Here is a 14,420-nt window from a genome sequence, read left to right as displayed (position 1 = left end):
CTCAAACTAAACTCAAGCATTAAAATCAAAGAACAAAATAAAACAAGACAGTATTTTAACTTCTTTAGAAAGAGTTTATTTAGTGCATTTCTAGTTTGTCCACAGCAGGAACCAAAATATTAAGTTAATCTGTGCTCCCATTGGTTAAACTGGTTCTGGTCCAACACCATTGGTCCACGCATGGTCTGGTGCAATACTATTGGTCCAGTAGTGTTCCGACACCCTCACATTGGTTCACTAGTGTTCTGGTATGACACTATTGGCTCACTAGTGTTCACTTTTGGTCAGGAACACATAAGACCAGAAAAGAAAGGACCTTCGGCATGCTGCTACTGAGCAGAGGTCCACAAGCTTCCATGCAACAACAAACAAACAAACAAACAGCAAGGGACAACAACAACAAACGGAAAGATAAACAACAGCATTGCTTGTAAGAAGTAAGCATGGAAGCATATACAGTAAACCTTATTTTAACCTGCTAAAGCCCTCAGGAGGTTTGTCTGATATACAACAGATCTTAAAAAGATAAAATCCCCACCCCCCACCCCCAGACACATGCGTGCGCACACACTCGCTCTCACTTGCCTGCACACACAACACTCCTACTGCAAGCACAGCGTGTGCTTGACCACTCACGCTCACACACACACACACACACAGGCGCACCTGCATGCAAACAAATGATCAGTCCTCATAAGTACAAGGAATATGTTTGTCATTTTTAAAAATATGACTTAACCCCATGAGCTCTGTGTAAACATAGCGTACGGTAGAATAGATAAGGACTTTGTTCCTTCCTTTGTCACTCTGTAACTTTCTGGCCGCCTTCCTTTTCACTGCGGTAACTTAGTTAGTTAACACTGGGACTCTTTGGTTCTCTGTAACAGTCTGTTTATCGACTATGTGACTGACTGACTAACTCTCTCCGTCCCTCTCTTCTTTCACTCCCTGCCTCCCTTGTTCTCTCTGGTTATGATACAGCAGGAAGAGTAGTCAAGGGAAGAGATTCACAGGTCCTGTTCCTCTGCAGACCAGAGCAGCGGAGCCAGATGAATTGATTGTCCTTGATTTATTTACATCACAGTCAGTCACAGTGGGCTCCGTTGAGTGGAAGAACACATTCCTGTCCTCCTTCATTTTCTCCTCACCTCCTCCGTTCCTCTCCAGCCTGATGTGTGGGCATGTCGGCCTGAGATCTGTGTGTGTGTGTGTGTGTGTGTGTATGTATGTGTATGTGTGTGTGTGTACTTGTGTATTACTCACGTTGTGGGGACATAAATCTGTTTACACAGTCACATTGTGGGGACTCACCTTCCTAATGGGGACCAGTCCCCATTATGCAAATCATTAAATTTTAGAGTGTAGATTTGGGTTAAGGTTATGGTTAGGGTAAGTCTCCAGAAGATGAATGTAAGTCTATGTAATGTCCCCAAAAGTGGTGGAAACGTGTCTGTGTGTGTGTGTGTGTGTGTGCGTATCTGTGAGGGTGTTGGGGGGTGGGGGGCTAGGATAAGTCATTGTTGCTGGGTGACTTCCCTCCACCGTTAAGTAGGGCCGAAGCGCTGCGACTCTTGGTCGGTGTGCCGCTGCCTGACCGTGAGAGCTCTGTCAGGTCATGCAGGGACGGCTCCCTATACATGGCCACTGCACACACACACACACACACACACACACACACACACACACACACACACAAGACAAGAATCATTCATTAAGTTATTAATTAAGTTGTTGGTCTTAACACAGGTTTGCTATGCAGTCCTTGTTCAGGCAGTTAAGTCCATTTAGCTCTCCTGCATAGAGATAACTCAGAGGTTTGCCTCATGTCAACAGTCTAATTAATTTTGGTTTTCGAACAAGTTTTGACTGTCAAAGGGGAATTCCTGCAAAGCTAAGCTAGGTTTTATGATATAATAATCCATAAAAACATAATTAATGACAATCTCGACTCTTTTGTCGAAGAAATAAACAATAAAAAACATTTTTTCTTTCAGAAAAACATTGCTTTGTTGTTTTCCCTTAAACCTGCAATAGTTTATTTTTAGTTATTATTATTATTATTATTTTTATTTTTATTTATTTTTCTTATTTGTTTTGACCCACTCAGAGGCAGCGGAATCAAGCTCCAATGCAACATTACCATAAATAACCATTTAAGTTGCAAAGCCTGTTAGCAAACAGTTGCCTATTTATACACACAGCCGATACGAAGCAACATTAGCATTCATTTGGAGTGCTGTTTGCTTCCATATGATGAATGTAAGTCCAATATTCACTCTCCATTGTTGTGCTCTCCGCTAATTTCTAAGGGAAATATCTGATGTTCCACCTAGTCACCAACTTTGTCTGCTGTTTGGAGCTGGGCAGGCGTGGTACAGTTGGCTTTTAGAGCTTTTCACTGAAAACAGCAGCCATTCAAATTGTCACGTGATCCGTTTTTAATATAGAAATATTGATTAAAGCCAATCTTTATGTTTCGCTCTCTTTCTGTTTTTTGCTTTATTCTTCATCATTATTTCCAAAATTATTTTCCACAGTGTATTCACATTTTAATGTGTGCGTTCTTTTATTTATACTGCGTCTATAGGATGGTTTGGTTATTTCACATAAAACACAGGACTTTTTGATTTTTGTGTGGCCAGTCTGTCTGGTTTGAAGTGGGAGAGGCTCCGCTGGAAAACAGTGACATCATATATTTCCATGCACCAATCAGACTGACAGGGTCTGTCTGATGACAGTGTGGATTATTTGCCAGTGTTGCCAGGGAGATGCCACTGTCAATCAAATCTGATAAAAGCACACCCACAGAGTCCTGATGAGGCAAATTAGTTTCTGAATATTAAACTTATTAAACAATAATTAAGGATGTTTTTCTTAAAATTAACGTCAACTGAGGCTTATTTAGTCATGAATATTTAAAGATCCCTGTTTTTTTAAGGGGCTGGAAAACCTATTTTCTCAATCAGCCTCCTGCCACGAAAGATGGGATCCTTCATCAACACACTATTTTCTGCCAAAGTTAGCAGAAAATACTCTGACTGACTGGTGGTCTCCTGGCATTGTGGGTAATGCAGGTGCCAGGTTTTGATGAGACAGAAGAATGCATGGAACGACATCTCTGGTGTTGCTGACATGATTTTGATCCATTTTAAAAATATTTAAAAACTATTCATTGTGACTCCAACAATGTCATGGGAGTGCAGTGCTAAATCAACGGAGTACTCTTTTAAACTCTCAGTAAATAATACCTGAGGCGTTTATCTTTCTGAGCTGCTGCTTGTTTAGCCATGAATATTGAATAAAATCCCAAATCTATGAATATGCAAACATGTTTCATTTTTAAAGCTTAAGTAAGAGACACAAGTTTCCATCACATATATCTAATGTGCACACTGAACCACCATAAGCTTCCAAACTAGTTGTGACTTATATACTCAGATTTAGGGAGAGCACAGAGAAACTCTGCAGCAGACGATTGTAAAAACAGCCTTCTAAGCGATTTAACGCAGTTCACCCCCCAGCTCGTCTTACCTTTGAGCGGTTTCGGTATGAAGTGTGCAGCAGCCTTGTTCTTCTTGACGTGGTTGCCTTTCATGATGCCGCCCTCCTTGTTGAGGCCCAGGTACCATGCCCGACCTGAGGCCTGCTGGCGGTACAGCATGGAGGAATAGGTGACGTAGTAGTTCTCAAACACCGACTCCTTGAACTTACACTCCGGGGTAAAATGTTCCTGAGGGGAAAGAGTGACAGATATTAGAGCAAATCATAAAAGAAAGAAGAGAAGAAGGTGATTAAATAGACATGGAGGGGTGGAAGTGTTCGCTGCAGAGGAGGAGCTGAGTCGCAGAAGGTATGAGACTGTTACAGCGACTCCATCAAAGAGCGTTCAATCATTCCTCCATATTGCCATCAGTGTATTCATACATCAGTTGGTCGGCTCTTTGAATCATTATCTCGGTCGGGCTGTAGTCTCCGAGAACAAACTGCACCAACTTAGGACAGCTGACATTTGCATTTCCTTATTCCTGCATCTCCATAGCAACCGGCTACTCCCTTGAATACCAACCAGCCCGCTGAGAGAAAGATGGTGCCCAGGATGCCGGGGGAAACGGAAAGATACAGAGAGAAAGCTCTTTCTCTCTGTCATCCATTAATGTTGTATGGATTTTGATCAAGTTTCGTCTATGAATAATCTCCAAACAGATTCAATAAGAACAGTGAGTTCGTATCTATAAATATTTTGCGTGTTTGTGTGTGTATTCTGCATTTAATATCAGGTGAGAAGATGAAACAGGTAATATCAGCGTTCTGACAGAAGCAGAAGACAACCCAAAGCATCCAGGACTGCACATGACGGGCCAGATATTGGTGACATACGTGCCTGCAGAGGTGTAGCAGCATGGCTGTTATTACACTGAGGTGTTAGTTTTCATCTGTTGGCCTCGCCGCCTTGTTTAGATTGCTGGAAGTGAGTGTTATTTTTGTTGATTCCTTTTTGTTATTGCATCTACACCACCCACTCTCACTGCTCAACAGAGGCGTGCGCAGGGGGTGGCCTGACTGACGACACCTGAAATCTGATTGGCCGCCTCGTTATCCAAAATGTCTGAATGGCTGTCTGCTGAGTGAGAGGTGGGACTTGAACCGTTTGAATGCGCATTGCTTTCTTTTGCATGTAAACTACTTTTGGAGGTACAATTAATAAGAAAGTATGGAAGCTTTGTTTGGATGCTGCCACTCTGTTGTGCTGTGAATAGGTTGTTGCTCCACATCAAGGAAAATGTCTTTGTCTTACAGTGCACCTTATACATGGAGCAATCTTGAAAAAGGACCCTTTGCCTTCACTACGACTGTTATTTCAGATCTAGTAGTAGGCTTCATGCCACCCCTACATAAGTCAAGGCCCCACATGCCACCCCAGTCAGAAAAGTCTGGACACGCCACTGCCGCTCAAGAGCTTTTAAAGTGAGGCACTTAATGCACTGCACTGCAGCCAACTCTGCTTTCTGGCCCGTCTGAGAAGATATATGCACAGTGGTGGATGTATGTGTAAATCTATTTGGGAAGGGCATAAAAACAAATTTTGGGAGCTGTGTGTAAATGGACACAAGGCAATCTTCCTATCAAAGAATGACTGAAGGGAGATAAACAAAAGGAGGCTGGAGGATGATCTGAAATCAATCCTGAGAAGCCACAGTATCAGTGGATAGATAAGAGAGGCTCAGACACTGGATTATAGCACCCAGTGGCAGCTGACTCACAAGGCAACACTGTAGTTAAAGTATTGACGTGGTGATAGGATGATAATGAGACTGGTCACACTGAAAGCTGCTGCTTCATTTCTCAACCTGACCCAAAGAGGAAATTTTAGTCTCTAATGGTGCGTAATGATGATGATGATGATGATGTCTGTGGGTGTAAGATGACCTACAGAGGTGTAGAGAAAGCCTTCGTTGTTCATTGCCAGATAGAGTTTGGTCTGGACGCCCTGGATGGCCACCACACGAAGCCCCACTGGGATCAGGTTGAACACAGCTACGAATGCACACACAAATACACACACACACACACACACACACACACACACACACACAATAAACACACAAGCAGAAACACACCGCAAACAAACAAGCACTCACACCGTGAACACAGAGGGAAAACAGAGAGAAAAATCCTCATCAATAACAATGGAGCATCTGGTATGATGACACCTCCATTTTGTCACGGAGAAGCTATTTTACAAGGTCATTCGGGCACTAAGGCTACTGACTTACACTAATGATTTAGCTCCTGATACTAAGCGTGGGATGACAAGGGTGAGAACACATACAGCAAAGAAAGGTTTAGTATACATTTGGCAGCACAAGGACCAGTTTTAACAGAAAAGACACACAGTCAGAGTTATGTCTACTATCATAAATAAAAATATTCCTACTACAGCAACAACACAGGATTGTACTGTCATCTCATTTGTTAACTATTGTCTCTATTAATCATGTAGTCAAGAAAAATGTCAGAAGGTGGAGAAAAATACCCAACACAACTTCCCACACCCAAAGGTGACGCATTCAGATGGCTTGTTTTGTCTGAGCAACGGTCCAAAACCCAAAGAGATCCACTTTACAATGCAGTGACTCATTTATTGGAGGCTCATAAAGGAAGTTTGACATTTTGCTCGAAAACTGACTGGAGCGATGATCAAAACTGTTTGCAGTCAACTCATCTTTTCGGGATTCATGGCAGCTTTTGAACATGTAAAGACGGCATTCGCGGGCTTAGTGACACTGCAAGGTTCGAGGCGCTTTGACAATGGCTGTTTGTGAGTTTTACACCACGATGCATAGACAAAAACAACCGAAACAACATGAAGTTGCTTTGGTGCTCTTGATACATGATAGTGGCTGGGACATTAAAGCAGCAGACTGTATAACTTAGAGGCATTTGCAGCCATGTTGGATGAACAGATAAAGGATCTACAGCAGATTTAAAGTTTCATTGTACACATATTTTTCGTTGTTGTTTTCCCAGGTGAGCGCCACTAAAATAGGTATTTATATGTTTCTACAGTAAAAGCTCAGTGGCAGTGATATAATTATTCCGGACAATTAGATGAGTCAGGCCCTTGTTTAATTATACTCATTTAGCCAACCATGTTCTTTATAATGACTGCGGTTATATTGAGATGTGGATTACATGGATTATCCATTCAAATCCAACCACGGTCGGCTGGTTTCATGTGGGTAGGCGTTTACATGATGTGTACACCATATAATCATCTAATTAAAGAACACGCTTCCTTTTGTAGCCACGTCGCTCTCTTTGTACACAACAGTTGGTGGCCTGAGGAGCGGCAGAGATTAATATGTGGTGCTGGCAACACCGACTGTGGACGAGGAGCAGAGCGATTGCTGTCTGAACCACAACAGGATTGAATTAGCCGTATCAATCACACACTGCAGCCCGCGCACGCGAGAAAGAGAACGAGATAGAGCCAGCGAGAGAAAATTTGTTCACCGCTCCAGCTTGACCTTTCGTTATGTCACCCATTTGAACGTTGCACCGTGCATCCTGTGGATATCTAATCGATTTCTTTAACTGGGAAACATTTAACGCAGCTAGACTGCCACATGCCATCTGACCTTTGGAGGAAAAGCCTGCGCCAGTTTACTAATTGAATGATGTTGTTGAGTGACTGCCTGAGTTAAGATTCCCACATCAGACAGATTTCCACCGGGGGACGTTTATCACTAAATTGGATTTAAACGGGTTTGGAATGATAAAGTGGGGAAATGGGAATTGACCTAAATCAGATCATGCTAGATTGAACCTTCCATATATTGCAATGTTCTATTGTACCTTAAAGTAATACTGAATTCAAATGAAAGCCTAGTTTCAGCCTCTGCTGTGCAGTAATATGTGTTTATCTTCTTTAATCTTCCTTTTCTTTATTAACTCTGAAGACCCCAAATTGAGGTATTAAGATTGCATATGACTCAAACTGTGCTGCTGCTCAAATATTGTCTTTTCTTTATTAAAAAAAGACATTTGTAAAAAAAAAACCTTTATTTGTTTTCACTAATTTTTTATTCGTGTTCTTTATACCAGGACAGAAAAGCAGTTTACATGCATTTTAAAGACTGTATTTATAATTGTTACGAGCATCGAAGTAGCACACAGTCATTTTTCCATTTATGGTGTCTGAAGTTCTCTAAAGCTGATTTTAGAGCTGAAACGATGAGTTCAACAATCGATGAGTCAATCAACAGAAAATTAATCAGCAAAAATTATAATGATAACAGACTAAATGTCGTTTTCACAAGCACAAATACAGAACATTTGCTGATTCGAGTTGCTCAGATGTGATCAAGTGATGCTTTTCTTTGTCATATATGATAACAACCTGAATATCTTTGGGTTTTTGGATAAAACCAACATGAATGCAACGTGAGGATGTCTTAGCATCTAGGAAATTATGATGGACATTTTATGGAAAACAATGATCAAATTAGTGGAAAAAATATTTTTGGCAGGTTAATCAACAATGAAAATAAGTTATTTGGCTTTTGCAATAGAAGATCAGTGTATATGGAAAAACATGGATGGCCAGTATTCTTTTCTTCATGTCCAAAGGTCAGAGTTAGACTTACCATATGTGCTGTCTTCATCCTTGGTTCCATCAATGGTGCCATCTGGCTGCATCTGCAGCTGGAAGCCCTGGCGACTGGAAAGCCTGGTCACAATGCCCTTTAACTGGGGCTCTGAGAGGAAGAGAGGAGAGGAGACACATTAACTGCATTCATTCCTTTTTACTGTCATGTGATCAAATCCGGCAGTCTCCAAGAAGCCGGAAGTGTCAGAGGAGGAGAAGCTGTTTATATTTCCAATCAGTGGGCCTTGAGGGTCCAATATCGATCCCTGACCCCTGTGCATTGTGGCGCACAGTAAAATCAAAGAATAATTGACAGGTAAAACATGATGCTAAAAGTAGCTGAAGTGCTGCTCGATTTAGATCCTGTTTTTCTGAGATCTCCATCAGTTACCACACACATGCTGCTACAACACTTTGCTGCGGGACAATACAAAGTTATTAACATGAGATGCTTGTGGTGTCATGCAACAGGATTAATTCCTGAGCCACCGCCAGAAGACTGTCCAGAGGGTGACGAATGATGAAGTGATGGAAGACCTGCCTTAATGAGGAGAGAAAATGGTGTTGGTTGGTGGTGATGATGGTAATGATGCTGGTGGTGGTGGTGATGGTGAGGATGGTTGAGGTGGTGGTACAGCCTGTGCCTTCCCGACTTTTCTCTCCCCTACTCTCAGACCTGGTGGCCGCCTTCTCTTCCGTTTCTTCCTCGATCCAAACAATTTGACACGCGAGAACACGTTCAGCTTGCTCGGCTTCTCATTTGTGCCTTTGCTGTTGCTCGGGCTGCCGCTGCCGCGGCAAGCATTCGCCTTCTCCCGCTCCCTTGCCTGCCGCTTCTGGCGGATCAGGGAGCTGGCGATAGCCGCTGCCCGGGACATGTTCCCCCGGTGGAGTGAAACAAGGCTGTGCGTCCCGTTTGGAGGGAGGGGGGTTCGCGGATAAGGCGGTGGGGGGGTGTGGGGTGCGGGGAGGGGGTCTACACCACCCACGGCTCAGTTCGCATCACACACCGGCCGCTGCAGTCTCGCAGATATCCGTGATTTTAAAAAGCGTTCAGAATCCTCCATCGGCGCGTCCGGGCGCTTCATGGAAGCCCTTAAACAAATCCAGTAATGTGCCAGTGAGTGAGCGTTAACGACACCGACACCTCACATCCCCCAAAGGGGTCTGAGTGGTAAAAGCTGCTGCCCCCGGCCCTCAGGGTGATTCTTCTGGCCGTCCCGAGAGAGCGCTGGAGGGGGAAGACGGAGTGCGTGAGGATCCAGTCCGGGTCCGGGTGGCGAATCAACAGCTTAGAAGCTGGTGCGAACGACACCGGCGGTTGTTGTTGATGATCACTGCAGCTGCCTCCTCTGCTGCTGCTCTGCACCGCTCCCCCGGTGATGCCCCGCTCCTTGACGCTGTCCGTGACACAAATGCAGCAACCGGAATGTTTGTCAATGAAACAGTTCGGGGCTGGTTCAGTGGGAAAGGGATCATGATGCACCCGTGCCGTTCATAAAAGTGCTGCAGCCCTGCCCGCCCCGAGGAAGAAGAACGAGGAGGTGGGGGGGCTGTGGACGTGCGGGTGTATATGTGAACGTGTGTGTGTGTGTGTGTGTGTGTGTGTGTGTGTGTGTGTGTGTGTGTGTGTGTGTTTGGAGGGGGTCGTTTTGGCAGCCCTTTCTCATAGGGCACCTGTAACCCTAAACCCCACGTGGCATGATATTTACATGTTAGACTGAATACTGATTAGTGATAAGCAGGGAGATTGAGAAGGGGGAGAGGGAGGGGAGTGAGGTCGGGGTGTAATATAGGAGGAGAAAAATAAACAGTGAAATCAGAGGGAGGGGGAGACAGACAGGTGAATGAATGAGAGGAGGAATAATGGAAAAAAGGGGGGGTGGAAGAGAGAAAATGAGATATTGAGTGTGAGAGAGAGGCAGAGAGAGAGAGAAAGAAGGAGAAACTTGTAGAAAACACAACCTACAAATGGATTTGGAAAGAGACTGATGAATGAAAGAGAGGAGGAAAAAATGAAGAGGCTAAAGAGCAAGAGAGATATACAGTACTGAGTGTCTGAGGGGGAGAGAGGGAGGAAGACAGAGGGAGAAGAGAGGGGAATACTACATATATGAGAAACATACAGAGCAAGAAAAATGAAGGGACAATAATGGAAAAGAGAGAGAGACCTGGTAAGTGTGTGTGTGAGAGAGAGAGAGAGAGAGAGAAAGTGGAGAGAGGGAAAGGAGGGGCTCTCATCTTCTTTTGGTGCAGAGGTTCACCGCTGCTGAAAGGCTGCAGCGTGCAGGAAGGAGGTGAATAACAGAGGCAGCACTTCAGTCGGGATGAGCTGTGCCGTTCTCCTTTTGTTCCCTTTTGCATTCGCACCAGAGCCGGGGCAACACGTTCAGCAGCAATCAGCCAATTCATGCATGTTGGCTGGCCACAGGCGGCCCCCCGGGGACGTAGATGCACAGCTGTCAGTGCCAGATACAGCTGCAGCGGCGCATGGCAACTGCAAGTCCAACGGGTCTCGAGGAAGCCGAGGCGGTGGACAAAGAGCTGACTGACTCACAGCGGAGGTCGACCTGTGGCACCTGGCGCTGGGAGGCAGGCAGAGCCGGTGCACGCTGCTCGCCAGTGGAAAAGGTAGCGAAAATCGATGGCTGGAGAGCGAGAGGATGTGGTGAGCAGTAAATTACATGACCGAAGAGGAGGCAAACTCAGTAACATGAAGCCCCACCGCGAGAATGAGCCAATGGGTGGAGGAGAAAGTGATGGACTGTGGACAGAAACTGGGGTCAGGACCTGGTCACTGAAGTGGAGCCTTTAGCCTTTGTCCTTGACTGATAGAGTTGAAGTTACACCTATGGCCCTCCGGTTAGGTAAGACTCTTGCAAATGTACAGATGAATATAGTTGAGGTGTTACTGTGCAGCTCAGCCCACATGCTGTGCGTTCCCTGCGAGAGACGACACTTCAGTCGTACAAGATTTCATAACCGATCTGTGATCTGAAACATCAAAATATGAACGCAAACAACAACTGGAATAAATGACTGACAGATATAGGTCTAGTCCGTCGTCTGTCATTTATGAGATCCTTTAAACACCATGTGCTCAAAAAAACCTAACAAAAAGAAAAAAAAAGCACAAACAAGAGGTAACAAAAATGTAATATACAAATACAAGCTGCAAGGAAAACAACAGTTCTCACAGTTTGCCTTAAATCAGCACAATAACAGATTAAAATGTCACAGAAAACAAGTAAATCAGGAAATGAATCAACATGAAAACCACTGAAAAAAAATAAGCACAGAGGGAAAACATAGGAACAAATTTATTTTCAGGATTAAATAAATATGCATTGATTAATACATGTGTAAACAAATTGCAGTGTGTATGTGCAAACAGAATCACAGAAGTGGCCTAAACTGGACAGATGTTGCATACAGCATCAAATGAAAGTAAGGGATTTGGATAAATTTGAGCAGGTGCATCCGGTCTACTCAGTGATTAAAGGCATTTAAACTTCCATAAGGTTTGGTTGGAGATCTGTGGCGCCCCCTGCAGGCAGTAGAATTTGACAAAGGAGGTTAGAGAATGCAGAAAGTATATTTACAGCAAACATCCAGGAAGGGCTCGTTAAGTGTGTGATTCTCAGTCTACCCATGAATGTCACAGCATCATCATCAGAGCATCATCAGCCTCCCACTAACCCGGCAGCACGCGGCACAACAGAGTTAAACACTTTGCAACAAACCGCTGAGGCATTTAGAAGGTAAACCACAAAAAGCAGCCGTGGACGGTGACACATCCGTTAAAAAACCACGAAACTGACGTGTTTTGAGGGCCAGGATGTAAGAAACCGCCTTGCAGGCAGACACGGATTCGGACAGGAAAGGGATTTGTCCGAGAGCAAAGTGCAGAGACTTGTGATTCAAGATGTCTTGGGGGCGTTGGTGTGAACTCATGTTGAGCCAATTAAACAGCTTATTCAGCGCTTCCAAAATAAGACGAAAATGTCTTGTGTTTTGTTGAGTTACATAATATTTGAAAAAGTTTTCTGGGTTGTGAAATCTGCCCTGAGCGCGTGGAGGACACCGATACAAGTTCAGGACCTCAGTTCCTGAAATGCTTACAAGATTAATTTTTTCTCAAGGCCCCAAAGGATACAGCCACACGTTATTCAAAGCCTGGATTACAAGGTCGTTCCTTACAGATGAAAGTAAATGAGTGTCCAAAGTGTCTAAAATGTATCTGAAGAAAGTGTTTGCTGTGGGTGGAGCAGGGCGCGCCCGACGCTGTTTTCAGCACCACGGACAGCGCTTCAAGTTTTCATTGCGTTACAAAGACACGTTTTACTCAGTTTTCACCAAAACATCGAAAATTAGAACATGACAATTAGAACGTAAAATTGAGAACATTTCAAGGACCGAAAACGAACTGTAGCATCAACAAAAGCACCATGGCAGCGTCTGAGAAGAGCCTTTTATAGACCTCAAGAGCGTCTGTTGACCTTATTCTACCTAACTATGTCTTTATCCCTTCAGCTACTCTCAACACATAGTATACGCAGAGTTGTGCTAATATTCCTACAGCTGCCTTTAAGAAATATCTAACAGGATTACTAAAGGCCGGGCCAAATCGCGTTATTTCACACCTTCCCCCCGGTCCTACCTGAGGTCGCTCGGCGGAGAGGGAAAGTCATGCTGCGCCCGTGGAGCTCCGGAGCCTTGTGCTCATGGCTTTTCCCACTTCCTGTTGTGAGCTGCTCGACGAAAAGAGGAGGAATTACCGAAGTTCAAGCCGGAGAAGTCTCCACGGCATTGGATCCATTAAGGCCGCGCACATGGCGTTGACGGGAGATCATTACAGGACATTAGAGGCCATTAAGCCGTTGGAACTGGTCATTAATGATTCATCTCAAGGCCCCGCTGATCTGGCACAATAAGAGAGGGAGGGAGCCAGAAGGCCGATCCCAAATCCAAGGATCTATCGAGGAAGCTGTGTGTGTGTGTGTGTGAGTGACATCAGAGTGAAACAGAACTGTATCCAAAGCAGATTAACTTTCAGTGAACACTATGGAGAGTACACACACAAATTGAATTCACATTACTGCACTTGTAGCGACTCCATTAGTCTCCAGTAACCCCTAACCCAAACCATGTACTCTCCATAAACTATATCCAAAAGCATAAACATGACAGCCATGTATTTCTCCTCACTTGGTGTAATTTTTGCATGCTTTTATTAACATTAAACCCTGTTTAACTGTTCTCTGTTGTAGTGTCATCATCAATTAATCTGTTGATTATGTCGATTAATCACTTAGTCTATAAAATGTTGAAAAATAGATCACCCCACAGTTTCCTAAATCCAAAGGTGAATCCATCAAATTGCATGTTTTCCACTAAAACCCAACCTCAACCAACGTCAGTTCCATCTAACACTGAATGAGCCAAAGACAAGTAGAAAATTGCCACAACTGCAAAGGTGTAACCAGGGAATATTTGGCATTTTTGCTTGAAATGTAACTCAAAGGATTAATCAGTTTTCATTTCAGTGCAGTCGGGTATTTAGACCTCTGTAAAAGCTGTAAAATGCTGTGAATTTGTGTTAAACTTAATTATTTATGCCCCCACTGCATCAACTGGAGCAACACAAAAGGAACAAGACTAAAAACATTCTGACATTTTCTCTGTGAAACGCAGGCAGACTGAATTAAAAGTACATCCACAGAAACACTGACTGAAAGATATTTGCCTCACAAAATTACAAACTCCCTCAAAAATGATTTTTAATGTCTTTCACAATCCTCAACACAGCAGTTCAGAGCGGTGGCCCTTCCCCTTAAAAATACCTCCAGCCTCAACTTCTTTTTATTCCTCCTATAAAACTATATTTTAAATTCTAGTGGAGATCTCAAACTTTCCAAAAATACCGAACATGTCAGGTTGAATTTCGCAAAGCTGTGATTAAAATGATGCACTCGATAGCAAGACTATTTCCATTTGATGGAACGGTCCAGTGGCTCATCACATAGCTTCAATTAAAAGCTGGAAGAAGACGGTACAGATGATATATGATGCTTTCACACTGGACTAAGGTGATTTAAACAACCTAAAAGCTACTTAAAGGTTGTATGTTGAGGCTGTAATCATAAACAAATACAACCTATAACGCCATCTACAGTATCTTGGAAAAAAGAAAGAACTAATGAAATGTCCCTGATTCAAAGGATTTTTAAAATACAAACTCACACTGCACACACACGCACAAACACACACA

At 43.7% G+C, this 14,420-nt stretch overlaps 2 protein-coding genes across 3 annotated transcripts in view; one reads left to right on the top strand and one right to left on the bottom strand.

Annotated features, from left to right (window-relative positions):
- Window positions 1-53: 53 nt before the first annotated feature.
- Window positions 54-14,420, bottom strand: part of fgf13b (fibroblast growth factor 13b) — a 19,386-nt gene continuing 5,019 nt past the window's right edge. Inside the window, exons 1-5 of one of the 2 annotated variants that reach the window (XM_076750415.1) lie at window positions 8,826-9,724; window positions 8,148-8,258; window positions 5,432-5,535; window positions 3,532-3,730; window positions 54-1,644 (exon numbers count right to left, since the gene is read on the bottom strand). In XM_076750415.1, coding sequence (XP_076606530.1) covers window positions 1,505-1,644; window positions 3,532-3,730; window positions 5,432-5,535; window positions 8,148-8,258; window positions 8,826-9,027 — 756 coding nt within the window. In that variant the 5' untranslated portion in view covers window positions 9,028-9,724 and the 3' untranslated portion in view covers window positions 54-1,504. Of the gene's footprint in view, window positions 1,645-3,531; window positions 3,731-5,431; window positions 5,536-8,147; window positions 8,259-8,825; window positions 9,725-14,420 lie in introns of those variants that run through there. The other variant, XM_076750416.1, reaches the window with a different exon arrangement.
- f9b (coagulation factor IXb) overlaps window positions 10,402-14,420 on the top strand; it is a 20,348-nt gene continuing 16,329 nt past the window's right edge. Inside the window, exon 1 of the mRNA XM_076750414.1 lies at window positions 10,402-11,016. Within this exon, the coding sequence (XP_076606529.1) occupies window positions 11,001-11,016 (16 nt within the window). The 5' untranslated portion in view covers window positions 10,402-11,000. The remainder of the gene's footprint in view (window positions 11,017-14,420) is intronic.

This window comes from Chaetodon auriga, chromosome 15 (assembly GCF_051107435.1).
Source record: "Chaetodon auriga isolate fChaAug3 chromosome 15, fChaAug3.hap1, whole genome shotgun sequence".
Classification (NCBI taxonomy): domain Eukaryota; kingdom Metazoa; phylum Chordata; class Actinopteri; order Chaetodontiformes; family Chaetodontidae; genus Chaetodon; species Chaetodon auriga.
The sequence above is the reverse complement of the archived record's forward strand: the minus strand, read 5'-3'. Positions and strand labels throughout refer to the sequence as shown.